The sequence below is a fragment of the Rhipicephalus sanguineus genome, chromosome 9 (assembly GCF_013339695.2).
Source record: "Rhipicephalus sanguineus isolate Rsan-2018 chromosome 9, BIME_Rsan_1.4, whole genome shotgun sequence".
In the NCBI taxonomy this organism is placed as follows: Eukaryota; Metazoa; Arthropoda; class Arachnida; order Ixodida; family Ixodidae; genus Rhipicephalus; species Rhipicephalus sanguineus.
The window spans coordinates 14,581,929-14,604,450 of record NC_051184.2 but is presented as its reverse complement, the minus strand read 5'-3'; the positions used below and the strand labels follow the sequence as shown (position 1 = coordinate 14,604,450).

Here is a 22,522-nt window from a genome sequence, read left to right as displayed (position 1 = left end):
AAAAAAGACTCGCAGAGGCGGCCTGTCGCGCGAGGAGTGATGTGTGCAGCCACGCGAAGGCGAACCATTGCGTTGCAGTTGCGTAGTATCGCCCTAGCTAGGTTTCAAATCATGCGAACTGCGTTACATGTGGGCGTTTTCAGGCGGCCCACATAAGGGGCCCAGCTAATCATCATTGGCGGCCACCTCGAGGTGTCGCGTGTAGCTACGTTGTTGCACGCATCGTTGCAGAGGCGTGTCTGCATGCCAACTGGAGCTTTTTTTTTTTTTTTTTTCAGTTCTCTGTACATCCGGCATAGTGTGGGTTTACTGTATGATCTTGGGTACACGCAGGAGCTGTCGTTAAAATGTTTGTTAGCCTAGGTGAGCTCGCCACTTTCGCTGACGACAACACTTCAATGAAGTTTTTTACGTTCCACTACCGATTCAGAAGTAATTGCAATATTTTTAGAACTAAGTGATAGCAACTCTTGTGACGCAGATAATATTAAAATCAAGCCTGTAAAATTCGTTGTGGATATAATCGCACGGGTACTTGCACATATTTACAATATCTGCCTTTCTTCGGGTACGTTCCCAGAAAGAATGCGGATTGCGAAAGTAGTTGCACTCTTTAAAAAAGGTGACAATAGCGTACTGTCTAACTATAGACCTGTATCCATTCTTCCTATTTTTTCGAAAAATTTGGAAAAAAATTATATTTGTTAGAATATCTGAATTCCTGGATAAACACAGTTTGCTAACTAAACATCAGTACGGCTTCCGCAAAAATAGATCAACACAGCTTGCTCTCCTTGAACAAAAGGAATTAATTCTAAGCGATTTTGAACAGCGCCTACTAACATTAGGGGTTTTTGTTGACTTTTCAAAAGCATTCGACTCCATCAATCATGAACTCTTGCTCAGTAAGCTAAGTCTTTACGGTATACGCGGAATTGCACTCGATTTAGTTAGGTCTTATTTAGGTCATAGACAGCTGTTTGTACAGATCAATAGTGTTAAATCGCAAATTAGGTCTGTTAGTGTAGTCGTGCCCCAAGGCAGTATTTTGGGGCTCCTACTATTTAATATTTTTGTTAATGACATTGTAAACGTTGATGTCAACACACGTTTTATGATCTATGCCGACGATACTACGTTATTTTTCTCGTCCAACAGTCCAGCCGGATTGATAATAACAGCGAATGCAGTTGCATTCATGGTCCCTCAACAACGGGCTGACCTTTAATCCCGGAAAAACTAAAGCGGTGCTATTTCGCAGTAAGAATACGCATGTAATTATTGAAGATCTATAGTATTAAAAAATAACAAAATTGAACTTGTAAATTTTGTAAAATCGTTAGGTGTAATGCTTGATCAGAATATGACCTGGTGTAGTCATATTGATTTTCTTGTTGGTAAGCTTTCTCAAATCACGGGAATCCTTCACTCACTCTACTACCTTCCTCGTTTTATCAAATGCCTAGTACACAACTCACTTTTTATGAGTCATTTAAATTATTGTTGCCTAGTCTGGGGAACAACTTCCGAAACTAATATAAACAGGCTATACATTCAGCAAAACAAGGCTGTTCGCGCTATTTGTAACAAACCATACGATTATCCATCAGCACCTTTATTTCAGGATCTCAAGATACCAAAAGTAATGGCTGTGTTAAAGTATCGCTTAGTACTTGCGTACAAAACTGAGCAGAAAAAAAATGTTACACACATTGCTACTATGGCTGACCTGATGCAGCATGAAGCCGCCTACAATACTAGGAAACCAGAATATTGGCGGGTACCACATTCTCGTACCAACTACGGATCTCAGATGTTGCGCTCAAGATTGCCTCGTTTGCTTAACGACCTGATTGTTGGCAATATTTATGTTTTGTCCTGTTCTTCTCATGCCATTCTTGATTTTTTTCTTGCGTGTAAGTAACATTCCTTTCATTTATGTTATGCAGCTTAGTGACAAGATTTCTTTGTATTTTATATAATATGTGTAATGTGTATGTCTATGTGTATTATGTAACCTGCTGGAAAAACTATTTCCGCTCTGCTGCTCCTGTGCTATTTTTTTTTTTTTTTGTAAATGTTTTGGGGCTGGTCAAGCGGTTATGAGCCGCTTTTCTCCCCACCCGCCCTCCGCAAATCTGTATTGGTGTTGTGGAAATAAATACGATACAATACAAAGTTAATTTGAGATGAGAGATGTCCTCGGTATCCCCGTGTTTTCGGGAAGGAAGGAGGCGCTCTTTCGCCAGCGAAGCGTGTCGTCTTCCCGGCTCTCACCTCGCGCGTCACTCTTGTTGGCACGCAGATAATATGGCAGGACTGTGCGCCGGTGCACTCGATAATCTACAAGACGGCCTACAACCAGGTGGGGCCGGAGTCTGCGCTGACGGCCGCCACTTATTACGCCGAGGACCTGAGGACGTACGCCTTTCTTGGGTTGCCGAGATTCCACATGGCCAAGCGCTTCGTTGATAGACCGGACTCCGCGCTGGTAAGCCAACCAGTTCTGCTCAATATTGGAGGCCCGAGACAGAAGCAGGTGTTTCGATCGCTGACACATCTATAGGTTCTGCCTTATCGGTAGCTATATATTGTGGGATGTGCGCAAGGAGCCAGGTGAAGCCAGAGGAGAAACCACTTTTAATGGTCAAGCCCTGAGTCCCGACTACCCAATGTTCCGCCGAGCGCGCCAAGCCCGAGCGCTTCTTCGTTGTCTTCTTTCTCTGGCCGCCGGCAGCGCCCCCACAATGCTTGAATTTATGGAGGTTGAATGTACGAACCTCAACGTCGTTGCCAGCGTCATCCGTTGCATCATTGTGTCGGGTTGGTCACCTAGACAGTGTGTCTGCAAGAACCAGGAGTTTGCCGGGCACATGGAAGGACCCATATTTCGGAAAGAGCGCCGAAACTTATAGGAAACATGTCACTGACATTTCTTTAATGTTAAAAGTCGCTGATCTGACAGCATTGTGCTGGGGGATTTTGTCCTGGAGCATGAAGAAAGTTTGGTTTATGAGCTCTAAAAGCGTTTCTCTTTTTAATGTAACGATTGAGTGCGGCGTTCGTTCGGGAGGATTTTTAAGGTGAATTGAAATGGAAAAAAAAAAGCCTGGAAGTTTGTAGTTACAACGGATTTCGAAGACGTTTTAAAAGCCAGGGGCAATGACACCAAGGCGATTGGCAGCTACAAAATATTTGACGAGCGAATATAATGTGAAAATTCTAGATATTTGGTTGTGCTATGCACTCTTGCATGACGCACGACGAGAGAACAAGTGATGAGAATACGCGTACTTTGGCGTATGTCTAGATTTCTTTTCTTTTTTTTTTCAGAAGCGATGTCGTGTAGCTGTATACACGCAAACGTCCTCACTGTATACCTGTATGGCACGGGTACATAATATTCTGTCAGGCGTTGCGCGCGTTTAGCTCCAGCACACTGCTAAATCTGCACTCGAGAAGAGATAAAGATTCAATTCATTTCAACATTTCAAAGAATTGAAGGTTGATCGTATCTGAAAAATCATAAAAGGTGCCGTGAAAGTTGGCTATTCTGCAAAATAGTCGTAGTAAGGAGAAGCTGACTCCAGGAGAGGAAATGGAATATTTGCTTGCTGCCTTCATAATTACGCTTTCTGTGGCGGCAGACATCTCAAGATGGCAGAGACATCGATTACGACAGTAATTAAAAAAAGTTAATTAACTTATTTAATTAGCGGAGACAGGCGGTCGGGTCAAAGGGGAGAATGGAAGCCAAGCTTTCTGCGAATAGCCTATCGCCGCTTTGAAATTTGGAAAAAGCGGCCTCTGGTAATTATTTCAATTTTTCGTAGCAACGTACACGCGGCGTGGTGATTTTTTCCGGCGTTTAAATAAATCCTGCGTAACGTGAAATAAAACCACGTGACTGCACTCGTGCGCTACCGTACTCTACCGCTCTCAACAGCGCTTCGAGCTAAACAACCGGCGCGGACCGTCAACATATCGATGGTCGTCAGCCAAGGGGTGCAGAAGGGGCACGTAACGTAACGAAACACGCTTGGCCCTAAAGTGAATATTAAATGTTTTGCATAATCGATCTTAATTAACTAATTAAGCGCAACATAAAAAGTCGCACTGACGAGCGCCACATAACGGCAAGCCGTATGTCGTTGGTTTTATTCAGTAGCGGTTAACCACTTAAAAAAATATTTGGTTCTAGTTACGTGAGAAACCCTTTATATGCGGGGTGTCTTTTGTAAACAATTACCGCCCCATTTCACTCACATGTATTAGTTGCAAACTTTTAGAACACATCATCGCAAAACACATTTTACAATTTCTAGAACAGAACACCTTACTTTACTCATCCCAGCATGGCTTCCGTGTTGGACTATCCACTGTTACACAATTAATTGAAGTTGTTCTTGATTTTGCTGCAGCCTTAGATGAGAAGCAACAGATTGTTGTCATTGGTATAGATTTTTCAAATGCTTTTGGTAAAGTGCCTCATGATAAGCTAATTTTTAAACTTCGAGAAATTGGTATCGATAACAAATTAGTGACTTGGATAAAGAAATACTTAAGTGATCGAACACAGACGGTACATTTAAATGACAATTCGTCGAGTCCACTCCAAGTGTTTTCATGTATTCTCCAGGGTTCGGTATTGGGCCCTTTGTTATTTCTTATATATATCAATGATATCTTTAGAGTAGTCGAACAGCCGGTAAGAGTGGAACTTTTTGCAGATGATTGTCTAATTCATTCTACCGTAACGAGCGCGCACGATCAAGTCAGAATTAGTCGCTGTGTGGAAAATTTCAGCCAATGGTGCAATTTATGGGGTATGAAAATAAGCAGCACTAAATCAACATGCACACACGTACATATGACTAAAAAAGCAAACGTTATGCCTTTTCACTATTGCATCGACGGTAATTTATTAGTACATGCTAACCAATTTAAATATGTAGGTGTCACTCTTACGCAAAATCTAGCATGGCATACCCACATCGAAAATGTGTGTTCGAAAGCGAATCAGAGACTAGGTTTCTTAAGGCAAAAATTACATCAAGTACGTGAGATATAAAACTGGTGGCTTACAAAACTTTCATTAGACCACTATATACTAGAATATGCCTCGGTCATGTGGAGCCCTCATCAGGACATCTTGAAAAAAAAAAATTAGAAGAAGTTCAACGCTGTGCCGTGCGCTTCATATGCACAAAGTACCACCGGTTAGATTCTTTGATGAAGCAGCGCACAAAAGGGCAAATTCACGCACACATAAAATGACATGAACACAAGCGCTGTACTGCAACTGATGCTTTATTGACGAAAGACCCGCCTTATATAGAATACGCACATGCGCACTGAGAGCAGTGAACGTCATGAAAACCACAAAAAAAAAAAGACAAGAAAACAAATTGCACAGATATGACAGGATTTATGATAAGCATTGCAAACAATATATGATAATAGACCAAGGTATCGGCGCGCTTTTTTAGAGAATGATACCGAGGGGCAACTGACCCATTTATCTTTCCATGTGTCGATTTCCATTGCCTCGAGTATTTCTCTTGTTTCCTTCTTGGGTTCAGTGATTCCACTCCTGCGCCACCTGCGCCAAAATGCGCCAACTAGGATTTACTGCGCCATCCTGATAATATCGACGGAAATTGCGCCAAACTGCGCCAGAGTCTCGGGTTTGGGGTCGTCTATCACCGGCAATCGCACCGCCGGCGTGTAAAAACATGTGCAGTTTGATCTTGTCGCCGCCAAAGTCAAAACCACAGACCAATAATTACTCCGCTGTATAGCTCGCGCGTGCGTCCCGAGTAAGCCATGACGCCATGCTCGTTACGGACGCAGCTTCTGTCGTGCATATTGTCTCGACGGCAAAACGCACTATCTGCAGAGGCTCATGACGTGTAGGCCAATCGGTAGCGAGAAAGTGTGGCGGCGATTCATCGGTGGGCGTTGTCTGTTCCAGAAAAGCTGCTGATAGCTCGTTTCAAGCGTCGCAGGGTACGTATTTAAAGCAGTGTCCACTAATATAACTATACGCGCGACGCTAAAATGTCTGCCACTTCTGATTCTGGACATCGCTGAATGAAAAATGTACTTTATCCATGTATCTTCATCCAGAAGAGCTTTTTCGTAATTCCTTCTGGGTTCGTAATCGCTCTTGCGGTAAATTCCCCCTAAAAGGCCCTGCCCTTTCGAGCTCGGGAGTGATAGGGTACGTCCCAATTCGAATATTTTGCTTGATTTAAAAAAATGTAATTTCATTAATAAAAGCATGCCTCCTGGTCGGAGCAGCCGTAATTCAGTTTAAGGTGGCGGTCCCACTCCATTGGCAAGCACTCGACATTTTAGTCGTTGTTTACTGGCTCACTGTGCTTTCTCTGCTCAATGGATGAATGTGAGTTGTATTGCATTAGAAAGCTTACGTTCTCCGCTTTCTAATGATATCTAGTATTGTCGCCTAGTCTGGAGCGTTAGTTCATGCAAATGAAAACAGTGTGAGCAAAAAACAGCGTTTTTGCTGTACAAGCCTCCGTTGTACTGCCAGTGCAGCAAAACTATTCAACATAACGCAATGAAATTCGCTGAGCCTTTTAACGAAGCGCTATGCAAGGTTTCTATGAAGAGATATTGCCAGTAAACCAATTAGAAATTGATTCACGCTCCAATAAAAAGGCGCAAAATATTGAAAGTTTATGAGTAAATAACTTTTTTTCTGTTCTGTGCAGAACAACACTATTGAATGGGTTTCCAGGCTACAATGTACTTTATGTCTACGCGAAGTTGTCTTGTGTTCTGATGAACAGTTCTTGAATTATTACTACTTCAATTCAGCAATTTATGCCTCTACTTGGTCAGGCATTACCGACGAAGGGACAAAACTATCCAAGCTGAAACTCCGAAATCTTCAATATTCAAGCAGGAAGCCTTTCTCTAGGTTTCTATGAAGAGAAAATTGTCGTAAGTTAATTAGAAAATTTGTAGGACAGCAGTGAATTCAGCTCATTTTTCTGCTTGCCAAGTTCGCGCAAATTTACATTTTTTTATTTTGTAGGCTAATTCACAACAAGTATTGCACATTAGAAGGACCATGTAGTGTCTTGTAATCACCAGTGCTCACTAACTTTACGAAGCGGTGCTTGAAACAAAAGATTTTCAAGAAATAATAAATCTAGCAAACATTTTTTTGGTGGTGGCGCCATCTGTGAAAAAAACATGAAGTTGTTTCGCGTCAGTTCGGACGTTCGTCAAAAGTGGCGCCTCTAAACATTATTAAGCCGCCAAAACACGGACGGGTTATTTCTCCAGACTTCAGAGGCTAAATCTAGTCGCCACGTCTTCAACGCACAATGTAACCACATGAGGCTGCTGAAAAAGAAAGAAAGAAAGAGAGGGAAAGAGAAAGAAAGAAGGGAAGAAAGCGTGTTGCACTGTACTACATCATGAATGCATAGCCAGCAGGTTCTTGGTTGCTCGCCTTTGTACTCAGGTGACTGTAGAAGCGTTTTTGAAGTACACAAAGAACTTGACCTTGCCTCCTCATATTTTTGAGGGTCGTAGGACATTACCTGGAAGCCTGCTTTCCCCTCGCGGGGAGGTGACGATTGTTTGGCAGTGTGTGTGTGATAACAATGGACTTTTTTTCTGGATTTCTTCGCCTGCGCATGCGAAGTGGTGGTGGCTTGACCCGCGGCATGTTTTTGGGGGGTCACAGGGCCAAACAGGTTCTATAAACGTTGCACGGGGCGGCGACAGGTGTGAACTGAGAGGCAGGTGCGAACTGAGGGGCACCTGGCGTCGTTTGCAAATTATCCCCAAAAATACCAGACCCACGAGATTTTTTTACCGGTGCGTAGCGGATAACTTCGGAGGCCGCGAACCCCCAGTTTCGATTTCGGTGATCTTTCGGAGTTACTGTATATGCTACCTAAAGGTAGCATATACAGTAACTCTACTGAAGAAGGCCCATTGACACTTTGCAAATAGTGAGCGACCCCTGGCAAACACCCTCTAGACTAGCTGAGGCCTCAATTGACGTCATCACACTACGATGGGAGTGGAGGACGCGTTCTCAGAAATGCCCATTGCTATGCGCTCGTTGTGTACTCAACAGCGCGCTGCGAATCCATTCGTTCATGCTGTCTCCCGTTTTCCGAAAGTGCCGACAAAGCAACTCCGTCGTAGAGGGTGTTGCATCTGGCGCCCACTTTGCAAACATCTGTAAAACTTCTCCTTCCCTGACTGTTTTTCTTGCTCTAAGCGTGTTCACCCCTCCACATTCATACGAAGGTGTAGGATCAGCACCAAGGCTTCTCAAAACGTACTTCAGGAATGTCACGCCTCATTGTAAGTTTTCTCATCCACTGAGAGAAAGGGGAAAACGAAAGAAAGGAAAGACAGGGATTAGTGGTAAATGGGAAAAAAAAATATTCGTCTGCTAGTCTGTGGTTGAGGCATTCGTGTGAAAAACAAGCTTGCTGGCATATGTGCAGTAACTATTTTGCAAGCCGTCAGTTAGCGAGCCATATTTCCCCGACTGCAGCGAAAAGTGCGGAGCCGCGCGCAGCAAAACGAACGGGACGCGTCCCGACGCCTACTGAAGTTTGGAAACACAGGAATAAAGCTTGGACTGCGTGAAATAGACAACACGCGCACAATTTATGCTATATGAACTAACAACCTCTAGCAAAACTAAATTTAGCAGATAATCCTTTTGCTCACGTAGATCATGTGACGTCTTATTTTCTAGGCACCCTTCACAGGCCAGAGCGCGCAACGTAGCTCATTTACCATCTCAGTATCGCCGGCATCGGCCGCCATAGACACCTAGTAAATAAGGCTTTCGCAGAAAACATAGACGCGCTCAAGCGTGCCCCTCCGATGGACCTTTTCAACGAGAGCTCACTGGGTGCAGCCATAATCCCCCGAGTAAGGCATATGTGTGAGCTGCCTATCCCTCCGCCCCCCAAATAACAAATGCGGTGCCGGGACCGATTTTGCAGCTTCCACTCGCTAAGCCAGAGGTCTCAACCAGCTAGCGTGCTGCAATCACGAAATTTAGTCCCACAAGTGCCGAGACACCGAAGATGGTAAAAACATAGAGGGGGGGGGGGGGGAGCACACCTAACGTTGTCATTGAAAGAACGCCTTTCCAATATCCTATATATGGGTCATTTATGAAAGGGGTTTGACGTCAGGTTTCGAAAAAAAACACATCGATACTGATTTCCACAATGACTAAAATCTGGACGCCGATTCTGAAATATAGGATTTTCGTTCTACGGTGAAGTTTCAATTCAAAGTGACCACATAAGGTGCCTCCAGGAAAAAAAATGATGCTTGAGACGAGTCCAGTCTCTGTACTATTTAGCAAAGTAACATAAAATTATTGTATGCGAAGCCGCGGGCGCCTTTTTTGAAACTCTTGCGCTTAGTTGCGTGCTCTGGGGCTTCTGTCGCATCTCAAAAATGTCTGGCGGCAAAACGTGAAAAAAAAAAAAAAATCTGTTCGTGAGTTTTCGTTATGGTCATCCCATATGCTGGCGCTATGAGTGCTCGCATCGGTGAGCGCGTGTGAATTTACTAAAGCAACCGCTTTATGTGATCACTTCGTTTACCACACCACTGTGCGGCGGCTCTGCAACGAATGAAAATATCTCCAGTACCATGTGCGCGAACTGATCAGGTTCTGACAGGTGCGCCGTCGCATTCGCGAAAGCCCGGCAAGTGCGCAGGGGGTGTGCGAAATATCTATCCAAATAAAACTCTCAAGGTCCCTTATGCATTTGACTAACAGGATTCAAACGCCAAAGCCGCCTTCTTTTTCTTCTCAGTCGACTTTCTCCCCCACCCCCACCGAAAGCTTTCCGCACCTCACGCGGTTTGTCAGTTCCTCGGGGATCTGCCCACCTTTGACCAAGCAGCGATGTCATGTAATGACGTCACGATGACAAATTTTGGTGATCTGTGACGTCATAAGGTGACGTGAACCAATGATCTTTTTTTTCGTAGCACTCGTGTAGACGGCGACGGGCACTTTTCGCGCTTGACGAGGGCTCTAAACATTCCCAACCATGTGTACTGTGCTAAGACGGGGAAAAAGGATGCGGCGACATTCACCACCTCTAGCAGAAGCAAGACAGCCAGCAAAAAAAAAAAAAAAAAAAAAAGTCCTCGTCAGGATCAACCTTCTTGACGCTTCGGTGGAGATTTCGCACTGAATGTGTTCTTCGTTCAACTGCCGTCTCTCTTTGTGTTCGGTTTTATTTATTTCTTACTTTACATTGTTGCTACGTAGACAACTGATAGTAATGCACATTGGGAAATTTTGGCTGGCACTGAAAGTACAAGCAATGCATAGATCGAGGTCTGTACTATAGCTGCACACTTGGTTGCTTCGCATAAGTTTGCCCAACTTTGCCAATAGCAGCCAACCTGCGGGAAGAAATGACAATTTTAGTACAAAAACAATCGCTTCCGTGAGCCTTATTGGAGAGCCTCTTCGAAAAGCTGAGATAGGTTGGGTTTCGCCGAGAAAGAGCCCTTACACATTTTATTATTCAATACTCCCAAAAGGACGCAATTCGCATCTGTGTTACGACTTGTGCTCTTCGCTGCGGTGCTAGGAGGACTCGTTTTATAGCTGAAAAAAAAATACCTCTCATACGTTTGGCTAAAGCTGCGCAGTGCGTTCGTGTATGTTTGTGAGTGGCCCTCCAAGTATGTATGTCGCGTTGCTTGACCTCCTCTTTCGCTCTCTGCCTGCTCGCCACGCTTGCACCACAACATGGCCGATGTCACCCTAATCCCCATTCACATTCTTGAAGATTTCAAATAGCTATGTAACAGAGGAAAAGGAAGCGGTGCCTGTTTAGGGATGCATGAGGCTCATGGTGTTTTAGCTGGCAAAAAGGCAAAGCCCTTCCTTCGTTCATGCATATAATATCACCATTTTTGGCTCATTGCAACGCACGAAAAGGGGGCTTTGTGTAATGATAGCCAGGAAGTAGTGGAAAGCTTCTGAATGTAGCGACATAAGTATCAAGCGGACCATGCGCGACACCCACACTACATTCACAGTCGAACCTAAGCTGGTGACAGTGGAGAAATCTATAATTACTATGCACGTGCACAAGGTCGGCGTTGTTCCACGCGACCCAAGACTGCCGGTGTTCAGGGCCACTGAAGAACTTCCTCGAGAACTTTTTCTTTCTACTCTTTTTTAGCGAGGGAGAGAAAGAGTCGGTTCAGAAACCAAACCATTATTTCCAGCAACCCTTGCGGCAGCGCAGCTCAGCGCCTAACCGTTCTATTGTAAATAGTTATACGTTACCAGGAGAGAGAGAGGCACCTCTTTTCTGGACAGTTGCACGGGAGTACAAAGGCTCTCGGGTCCGTGCCTTTTTTTTTTTTGTTGCTGTTGTTGTTGTTGGGAAGCGGGGGGGGGGGGGGGGGGGGGGCGTCACGCACATTTGAAGAGAAGAAGAAGAAAACGGGAGAGAGGAAAGACAGGGATGCCAGTTTGGCATAACCGGTATGCTACCCTGTACAGGGGGAAGGGATGGGGGAGATCGAAAGAAGAGTAAACGTTTCAAGGGAGATTATGGAAGCAGCGGCACCCCCGAAAAGAATGGATTAGTTGCAGCAGGAACAGGCTCTTCGCCGCCGCATGCTACGAGGGCGGAGAGTGCATTTTCCTCCCTTTTTTTCCAAACGTGACTTATACCTCTGTCACACGGCCACCACCGAACTCCATTTCACTCCGTTCGGCATTTAACTACCTGATGGAGCATTACGAGAATGGAGTTGTGGCCGTGCTACACGGCTCGGTGCAAGCTTTCGACGGTTGCCGCATGGGGCAGAAACAGCGCTGCTGCGCTCGTCGAAACGTCCAATTTTTTGCCGGTGCAGTCGCCTTTAAAGCAACAAAAACGTGTTTTTGTGTGTTGATGAAGTGCTCGGAATCACCATTGCTGTCACAGTGCTTGTGCGTGCGTCTCACACGTGCAGAAACATGTTTCTGCACGTGTGAGGCGCGACGCCAGCGACGCTTCACAGCGGCGGCTTGGCGAGGCGTTGGTGTGGAAGTGCTGATGTCCGAAAAAATACAACACTACGGGGCGTGAAATGCTACGCAAAAAAGAGCATATAGGTTTTAAAATTATAATTGAGCTCATTAGGACGATTTTGCCAGTGCGGTTTACAGCGTAGCAGTAGCTGGCTGGGAACGAGAGTACTCCATCGAGCCGAAATGGTCGTTACCGAACTCCCTCCACCAAAAGCTCCATTTAACTACCTCAGCGGAATGGTGACCGTGTGACATGAACCCCATCTCCCTCGAGGAAAAGACGAGGGAGTTAAACGGAGTTCACGGGTGCCCGTGTGACAGGGGTATTAGTGGCGTCTTCTGGTGGCTCGAGCAGAAACTACTCGCAAGATGGCGACGGTTTAAGGTGACGGTACCACCGTCGCCATCTTGCGAATAGTTTCTGCTTGAGCCACCAGAAGACGCCACTAAGTCACGTTTGGAAAAAAAGGGAGGAAAATGCACTCTCCGCCGTCGTAGCATGCGGCGGCGAAGAGCCTGTTCCTGCTGCAACTAATCCATTCTTTTCGGGGGTGCCGCTGCTTCCATAATCTCCTTTGAAACGTTTCAAATGTGCGTGACGCCCACCCCCCCCCCCCCCCTACTCCCCGCTCCCGAACAACAACAGCAACAAAAAAAGGCACGGACCCGAGAGCCTTTGTACTCCCGTGCAACTGTCAGGAAAAGAGGTGCCTCTCTCTCTCCTGGTAACGTATAACTATTTACAATAGAACGGTTAGGCGCTGAGCCGCGCTGCCGCAAGGGTTGCTTGGAAATAATGGTTTGGTTTCTGAACCGACTCTTTCTCTCCCTCGCTAAAAAAGAGTAGAAAGAAAAAGTTCTCGAGGAAGTTCTTCAGTGGCCCTGAACACCGGCAGTGTTGGGTCGCGTGGAACAACCCCGACCTTGTGCACGTGCATAGTAATTATAGATTTCTCCACTGTCACCAGCTTTGGTTCGACTGTGAATGTAGTGTGGGTGTCGCGCATGGTCCGCTTGATACTTATGTCTCTACATTCAGAAGCTACCCAGAAAGCTCCTTTCCACTACTTCCTGGCTATCATTACACAAAGCCCCCTTTTCGTGCCTTGCAATGAGCCAAAAATGGTCATATTATATGCATGAACGAAGGAAGGGCTTTGCCTTTTTGCCAGCTAAAACACCATGAGCCTCATGCATCCCTAAACAGGCACCGCTTCCTTTTCCTCTGTTACATAGCTATTTGAAATCTTCAAGAATGTGAATGGGGATTAGGGTGACATCGGCCATGTTGTGGTGCAAGCGTGGCGAGCAGGCAGAGAGCGAAAGAGGAGGTCAAGCAACGCGACATACATACTTGGAGGGCCACTCACAAACATACACGAACGCACTGCGCAGCTTTAGCCAAACGTATGAGAGGTATTTTTTTCAGCTATAAAACGAGTCCTCCTAGCACCGCAGCGAAGAGCACAAGTCGTAACACAGATGCGAATTGCGTCCTTTTGGGAGTATTGAATAATAATATGTGTAAGGGCTCTTTCTCGGCGAAACCCAACCGAAAGTCGACACCCGAAAACTAGCTCAGCTTTTCGAAGAGGCTCTCCAATAAGGCTCACGGAAGCGATTCTTATTGTACTAAAATTGTCATTTCTTCCCGCAGGTTGGCTGCTATTGGCAAAGTTGGGCAAACTTATGCTAAGCAGCCAAGTGTGGAGCTATAGTACAGAACTCAATCTCTGCATTGCTTGTACTTTCAGTGCCGGCCAAAATTTCCCAATGTGCATTATTATCAGTTGTCTACGTAGCGACAATGTAAAGTAAGAAATAAATAAAACAGAACACAAAGAGAGACGGCAGTTGAACGAAGAACGCATTCAGTGCGAAATCTCCACCGAAGCGTCAAGAAGGTTGATCCTGACAAGGACTTTTTTTTTTTTTTGCTGGCTGCCTTGCTTCTGCTAGAGGTGGTGGATGTAGCCGCATCCTTTTTCCCCGTCTTAGCACAGTACACATGGTTGGGAAAGTTTAGAGTCCTCATCAAGCGCGAAAAGTACCCGTCGCCGTCTACACGAGTGCTACAAAAAAAATCATTGGTTGAAGTCACGTTATGACGTCACAGATCACCAAAATTTTTGTCATCGTGACGTCATTACATGACATCGCTGCTTGGTCAAAGGTGGGCAGATACCCGAGGAACTGACAAACCGCGTGAGGTGCGGAAAGCTTTCGGTGGGGGTGGGGGAGAAAGTCGACTGAGAAGAAAAAGAAGGCGGCTTTGGCGTTCGAATCCTGTTAGTCAAATGCATAAGGGACCTTGAGAGTTTTATTTGGATAGATATTTCGCACACCCCCTGCGCACTTGCCGGGCTTTCGCGAATGCGACGGCGCACCTGTCAGAACCTGATCAGTTCGCGCACATGGTACTGGAGATATTTTCATTCGTTGCAGAGCCGCCGCACAGTGGTGTGGTAAACGAAGTGATCACATAAAGCGGTTGCTTTGGGAAATTCGCACGCGCTCACCGATCGATGCGAGCACTCATAGCGCCAGCATATGGGATGACCATAGCGAAAACTCACGAACTTTTTTTTTTCACGTTTTGCCGCCAGACATTTTTGAGATGCGACAGAAGCCTCAGAGCACGCAACTAAGCACAAGGGTTTCAAAAAAGGTGCCCGCGGCTTCGCATAGAATCATTTTTTTGTTATTTTGCTAAATAGTACAGAGACTGGACTGGTCTCAAGCATTATTTTTTTTTCTTGAGGCACCATATGTGGTCAATTTGAATTGAAACGTCACCGTGGAACGAAAATTCTATATTTCAGAATCGGCGTCCAGATTTTAGTCATTGTGGAAATCAGTATCGATGTGTTTTTTCGAAACCTGACGTCAAACCCCTTTCATAAATGACCCATATATAGAATATTGGAAAGGCGTTCTTTCAATGACAACGTTAGGTGACATTTTGTTCAAATTCGCTGTGCACCCCCCACCCCCCTCTATGTTTTTACCATCTTCGGTGTCTCGGCACTTGTGGGACTAAATTTCGTGATTGCAGCACGCTAGCTGATGAGACCCCTGGCTTAGCGAGTGGAAGCTGCAAAATCGGTCCCGGCACCGCATTTGTTATTTGGGGGGCGGGGGGATAGGCGGCTCACACATATGCCTAACCAACGCCTCCTATACTATAGTATAGGAGGCGTTGGCCTAACTCAGGGGACTATGGCTGCACCCAGTGAGCTCTCGTTAAAAAGGTCCATCGGAGGGGCACGCTTGAGCGCGTCTATGTTTTCTGCGAAAGCCTCATTTATACTAGGTGTCTATGGCGGCCCATGCCGGCGATACTGAGACGGTAAATGAGCTACGTCGCACGCTCTGGCTTGTGAAGGGTGCCTAGAAAATAAGACGTCACATGATCTACGTGAGCAAAAGGATTATCTGCTAAATTTAGTTTCGCTAGTGGTTGTTAGTTCATATAGCATAAATTGTGCGCGTGTTGTCTATTTCACGCAGTCCAAGCTTTATTCCTGTGTTTCCAAACTTCAGTAGGCGTCGGGACGCGTCCCGTTCGTTTTGCTGCGCGCGGCTGGGAACGCTAGAGTTCACGCAGCCATCCGCACTTTTCGCTGCAGTCGGGGAAATATGGCTCGCTAACTGACGGCTTGCAAAATAGTTACTGCGCATATGCCAGCAAGCTTGTTTTCCACACGAAAGCCTCAACCACAGACTAGCAGACGAATATTTTTTTTGCCATTTACCACTAATCCCTGTCTTTCCTTTCTTTCGTTTTCCCCTTTCTCTCAGTGGATGAGAAAACTTACAATGAGGCGTGACATTCCTGAAGTACGTTTTGAGAAGCCTTGGTGCTGATCCTGCACCTTCGTATGAATGTGGAGGGGCGAACACGCTTAGAGCAAGAAAAACAGTCAGGGAAGGAGAAGTTTTACAGATGTTTGCAAAGTGGGCGCCAGATGCAACACCCTCTACGACGGAGTTGCTTTGAAGGCACTTTCGGAAAACGGGAGACAGCATGAACGAATGGATTCGCAGCGCGCTGTTGAGTACACAACGAGCGCATAGCAATGGGCATTTCTGAGAACGGGTCGTCCACTCCCATCGTAGTGTGATGACGTCAATTGAGGCCTCAGCTAGTCTAGAGGGTGTTGGCCAGGGGTCGCTCACTATTCGCAAAGTGTCAATGGGCCTTTTTCAGGTCCGAACAGCGCCTCCAGTGGAGACCACCGAAATCGAAACTGGGGGTCCGTGGCCTCCGAAGTTATCCGCTACGCACCGGTAAAAAAATCTCGTGGGTGCAAACGACGCCAGGTGCCCCTCAGTTCGCACCTGCCTCTCAGTTCACACCTGTCGCCGCCCCGTGCAACGTTTCTAGAAGCTGTTTGGCCCTGTGACCCCCCAAAAACATGCCGCGCGTCAAGTCACCACCACTTTGCATGCACAGGCTAGTCTCTAGAAAAAAAGTCCATTGTTATCCTATCGTTCAACCGGCGTCACTTGAGATAGTCAAACACACACACACACACACACTGCCAAACAATCGTCACCTCCCCGCGAGGGGAAAGCAGGCTTCCAGTTAATGTCCTACGACCCTCAAAAATACGAGGAGGCAAGGTCAGGTTCTTTGTGTACTTCAAAAACGCTTCTACAGTCACCCGAGTACAAAGGCGAGCAACCAAGCAATTCCTGGATTCCTCAGCACAATAGCCTAACCTGCTGGCTATGCATTCATGATGTACAGTGCAACACGCTTTCTTCCCTTCTTTCTTTCTCTTTCCCTCTCTTTCTTTCTTTTTCAGCAGCCTCATGGGGTTACATTGTGCGTTGAAGACGTGGCGACTAGATTTAGCCTCTGAAGTCTGGAGAAATAACCCATCCGTGTTTTGGCGGCTTGGATGGATGGATGGATGCTATGAGCGTCCCCTTTATAACGGGGCGGTGACATGTCTGCCACCAGGCTCGAAGGAAAAAAAAAAAAACTTCCTTGTTTTATGTTGGCCTAATACCTTATCTACATTGATTAAATCTATGTTATTATACCAAAAAATACAAATTCACGGTCTATCTCTCTGCCTCTTAAGGCAGAATGACCTTATTATTCCCCCATTATTTATTTTTGTTCTTTATCTCTACTTTTCTGCCACCAATACTCTAACCGTCTCTTACTTATTTCTATCGCGGACATGTTCAGCTTTCCATTGTTGTCCCTAAAACCCAATGCTTCATGTAGACTTGTGCCCACACGTATACCTGGGTGAATATCGCCACATTCAGTCAGTACATGTTCCATCGTTTCCTTAGTTCCCCCGCAGCATGTACATTGTTCTTCTTCGTTACTTAATCTCGCTTTATAACTACGCGTTCTTAGTAATGTTTAGAGGCGCCACTTTTGACGAACGTCCGAACTGACGCGAAACAACTTCATGTTTTTTTCACAGATGGCGCCACCACCAAAAAAACGTTTGCGAGATTTATTATTTCTTGAAAATCTTTTGTTTCAAGCACCGCTTCGTAAAGTTAGTGAGCACTGGTGATTACAAGACACTACATGACCCTTCTAATGTGCAATACTTGTTGTGAATTAGCCTACAAAAGAAAAAAAAGTAAATTTGCGCGAACCTGGCAAGCAGAAAAATGAGCTGAATTCACTGCTGTCCTACGAATTTCCTAATTAACTTACGACAATTTTCTCTTCATAGAAACCTAGAGAAAGGCTTGCTGCTTGAATATTGAAGATTTCGGAGTTTCAGCTTGGATAGTTTTGTCCCTTCGTCGGTAATGCCTGACCAAGTAGAGGCATAAATTGCTGAATTGAAGTAGTAATAATTCAAGAACTGTTCATCAGAACAAAAAACAACTTCGCGTAGATATAAAGTACAATGTAGCTTGGAAACCCATTCAATATTGTTGTTGTGCACAGAACAGAAAAAAAGTTATTTACTCATAAACTTTCAATATATTGCCCATTTTTATTTGAGCGTGCATCAATTTCTAATTGGTTTACTGGCAATATCTCTTCATAGAAACCTTGCATAACGCTTCGTTAAAAGGCTCAGCGAATTTCATTTTGTTATGTTGAATAGTTTTGCTGCACTGGCAGTACAAAGGAGGCTTGTACAGCAAAAACGCTGTTTTTTGCTCACACTGTTTTCATTTGCATGAACTAACGCTCCAGACTAAGCGACAATACTAGCTATCATTAAAAAGCGGAGAACGTAAGCTACGCCATGTTACGCGTCCTCCCCTCGCTTTACAGGGTCAAAGTTGACGGTTAAAAAAAAAAGGAATCACAGTTTCGTTTAAGGGCGAAGCAATGAATGCGATACCAATAAATTGTATTGTTATACGAAGGCTAGCAGCTGACTCTTTTGGATCCGATCTCGCGTAACTAAAAAAAAACGCTGGTTTAATTGAATATGGCCGCTCCAGGGACCGAAGCGGTTTTCGTGCTGTCAGTTTTTAAACGCGAAGTAAGCGTTGAGAACACAGCAAGTTTACGAGCCGTCTCCTGAAGCCACGAGATAGCGTGCGTGCCAGTGACCTTCGATCGACGCATCCGCTTCCCCCGCTTTCTCCTCGTCCCTTTATGCTCCTTACGAAAGACGGGCGGGGCGTTTCCTCTCTGTTTGATGAGCAATCGACGGCAGCCCTCGCACGCGGGGTGATGTTATCGCATATGCACCCTTCGTGCGACGGAGACGGCCGCCTAGTTTCATCTCCGCTTCAGCCGCGTTCGTCGCCATAGCTCGCGATCTTTTACTCGCGGGTAGAACATACGATGTGCGGAGTGATGTTATCAATTTGGAACATGACGGCGACGGCAAAAACCCGTCGAGGGTGTCCAATAAAAAGAAAAAAAAAATGACCCATTCCACTCTGTGAGGTGGATGAGCAGCGAAGCTGTTTAGCGCAGCACGTCACACTGGCGACATGGTGGAGGCCAGTTTGATATTCAAGGCCAGGTTGTCGAAGGCCAGACTGTTAGCGTTCAATACGCAATATTAATGTGAAAGCCTTAGATGCATCATCAAACACGAAAATTGACCGTCGGCAGCGTCAACAGGAGGGATGCCAGAAAAATCATCACGTGATGACGTCATCATGACATCATCGATCGCTAAATCTTGTGACGTTATACACCGTGAAACCACATGATGTCATCACATGACATCATCGCTTTGCGCTGCCTCAATGATCAGTGCAAGGGGGCAGGGGAGGATCAATACATCGAGTGAGAAGAAAAAGAAGATGATTTTCATCTTCGAGTCGTCTTAGGCGAACGCATATTTTCCTTTGTGCACTGCTCTCCAGAGGGCACTGGGTGCTTTTCGGGGTACAGTCGTAACGTCCTGGCTATACACAGCTTCGCTGTAAAAAGAGAACGAAGTTTGTTAAATCATGTAGTCCCCCATTAAACGCATTTTCGGACACTTTCGCGGAAGCTTGACTTTGAGGTGGATCACCGTCTTCCAGGCAACCCGGTGCATGCGCAAACGATAGTCTGGAAGCATTGTGAGAACGCTCTTGCTACAGCACAGACAGGGCCTCAGAGAGAGGGAAGGGAGTGTCGGAGGAAGTTGGCTTTTTGAGGCTAGCTAAGTGAAATCATGTTGCACCCAGCAATGCAGTCGATTGAGAAGAAAAAGAACATGGCTTTCGCCTTGTATTCGTCTTAGGGAAATGCATTAGGGACATTGTAACTATTGAGCATTGAGGCACTGTTGTACGTCGTAGCATTTGTCTACCACGTCTACTGATAACCACATAGATGTATTTAGAGTGTTAGTTTTATTGATCCAGTATTCTGTTTATTTGATAGTGTCGAAAATATTCGCCGAAGAGATTATTCCAAACACTCAACTGCATGACGCCCGTATTTTTGTATTATCGAGTGAAATATGGAGTGCTCCTGAGATGATTTTCCCCATTAGGTTTAGAATGAATCGAAATATTCCTAGCTCTTCATAAGAGCTCCATAATGATTATTCAGGCGCTTGAATGTAAGCGCAACTTGCTTCTCCAGTGTACTCCAGGATGTGAAATAGCTGCTCCAGAGTGCTCCCAGATGTAAAATTACCTGCTCCAAAAAGCTCCAAGATGGAAATTTTTGCTGCTCCAAAGTGCTCCAAAATGAATATCTTGCTGCTTCGAAAATTGCTCCATATCAGAAGTTCTCAGTAGCATCACTGTGTTAGAGTCCTGTGAACTGCAACCACTAGAAGCACGAAGGCAAATAGAACCGGCTCAAAGGTTTTTTAGGATACTGCATGGATAGCTAAAAAGTAACAAAGATGAGTACTTGAAGCTGCCAGGGAAACGAAGCAGTCGTGTTAATTACAATTATGTTGTACTACCATAAGCGTGCGCAGGGTTCCCCTTCAGGGGGGGCGAAGGTTCGTCGCAGCGCCCCCCCCCTCCCTATTATGTCAATGTATGCGGCTGCCTTTGCGCCCCTCTTCTCGCCCCCCCCTACAATGTATAGGGCTGACTTTGCGCCCCCCCCCTTCTCGCCCCCCTTGCCCCCACCCCCCCCCTGCGCACGCCTATGTGTACTACCATACTTCGCTCGCAGTGATGTGTTTCGTTGTTCTTTTTTTCCCAGCTCTAATAGAACTTTGGAATGCGTTACCAAGCTTTGTGGTATGTGCAGGTGATGTTTGCCAATTTGAAAAGTCGTTAGACATGTATTTAAATGATTACGCTGTCACTTGACATACCTGTTTGTTTGGTTTGTTTGCATTTATTTCTCCCCTCCCTGTAAGAACCCTCAACATAGGGTTGACAGTATTATTCAATAAATAATAGATAGATAGATAAATAAATAAATAAATAAATAAATAAATAAATAAATAAATAAATAAATAAATAATGCTTTATTATCTACCATAAACAGCAATACAAACACGTATGATGAATTACAAGCCTTTGTTGATAGTTAGCGCTTGTATGTCGTCACGTGTCTTCCTTTGTGTTATTTGCGAGCCAAATTGTTATATACAAGGAAATTCGCCAATAAAGAGGGTATCTACGGAGCCTTTCTTCTTTAACAATTATATGGTGTGTGTCATGGCCGCTGCAGGTGTTGCTGTGCCGGTCGTGCCGCCGACTGGAGACGCTGGTGATACGCGAGCGCATTTCGACGGCCACCGTGCTCCTGCTGGCCTACCACGGCCGCTCGCTGCGTCGATTCGTGGTGCGCGGCAACGCGGTGATCAAGAAGTGCGACTGGCCTCGGAATCCCGAGTGGAGCGACGAGTTCTACGCCTGGCTGCGACACACGGCGCAGTCGTACGACGCCGTCTGCCAGGAAGTGTCGCAGATTCTGGGCTTCGCCTGGGCGCCCCTGACGGACAAGCAGTTCAAGACCATCGTGCTGCACGAGTCCGGAAGCAGGGATTTCTTCCCGGTGTCCCCGCAGAGTTCCATGGGCGACTTCCGGTTCCCGGCTGCCGAGCACAGGCTTTCCTTTTCATCCAGTGGTTCGTTTCTCGCCCATCTGAAGCTGGCTTCGAGGGCGCCATGACTGTGGTGATCGTCACCTGCTGGTTGACAACTCCAAACTGAAGCACGGAACGTGACCAGCCGTTGTCAAGGGAACACTAAAATGAATTTATTTTAGATCGGTATAAGGTAGTCTTTCAAAGCTCTATTTTCGTTCGTTTGGGAGAAGGAGCTATAATTTATCGCGCTAAATAGTTTCGACAGCATTTTGTGGATTCTACCAACCGATAATCTCACACCAACCGTTACATAGTGTTCGAAAGTTAATTCCGATTATTTTACCATATGAGTCGTATTTTAGGGCAACTTTCATGACAGTAAATTTCCTAACAACCAGTCCGCCACATACACAAACACTACACAGGCGCGACTAGACGAGCCAGCGAAGGAGTTGTTTGTAGTACACATATCCCCATGGTGAGGGGTGATCGCTTGCGCCGGTAAGGCAACGTCTATCGCAGCATGGCGAAACGCTTTGAGTTCTCCTGCCGCTCTCCTAAAGACGCACTGTCCATGTCCGAGCAACTTCCAAGTGAGCATTGCTCGGGTGCTTTGGAAGCCCCATGTTTTTTTTCGCAGTTTCGGCATGGTGACGCGGGACCGCCGCCGCACCGCGACAGCGGTCGCTTCAGCTTCGGACATGAAAGAGGCACACGATGCGTTGGTGTTCACGTGCCGCTGACGCAATCGTCTGCAACCTTTTCCTCGTCGCTTGACGCATTTTCCCTCACCCCTCGACCTGTTTTCACCTTCACTTCCATGATCCTCACCCTCTCCTAGCTGTTTCCGGTGACAATACACGGTGTCGAGGAGCGCATTTGAATGCTCCCTGTGATTGTGTGACATTAAATAGTTAATTACTATAGACGAAGCAAATAAAGCTACCTCCTTTTCCCCGAATTTGGCGTGGGAACCTCAGTGCTGCTACGTCAG

General features: G+C 45.8%; 1 protein-coding gene across 1 annotated transcript in view; it reads left to right on the top strand.

Annotated features, from left to right (window-relative positions):
- The window catches only part of LOC119404638 (F-box only protein 39), a 34,053-nt gene extending 11,571 nt beyond the window's left edge, over positions 1-22,482 (top strand). Inside the window, exons 4-5 of the mRNA XM_037671213.2 lie at positions 2,306-2,491; positions 21,168-22,482. Of these exons, the coding sequence (XP_037527141.1) occupies positions 2,306-2,491; positions 21,168-21,611 (630 nt within the window). The 3' untranslated portion in view covers positions 21,612-22,482. The remainder of the gene's footprint in view (positions 1-2,305; positions 2,492-21,167) is intronic.
- The last annotated feature ends 40 nt before the right edge of the window (positions 22,483-22,522 follow it).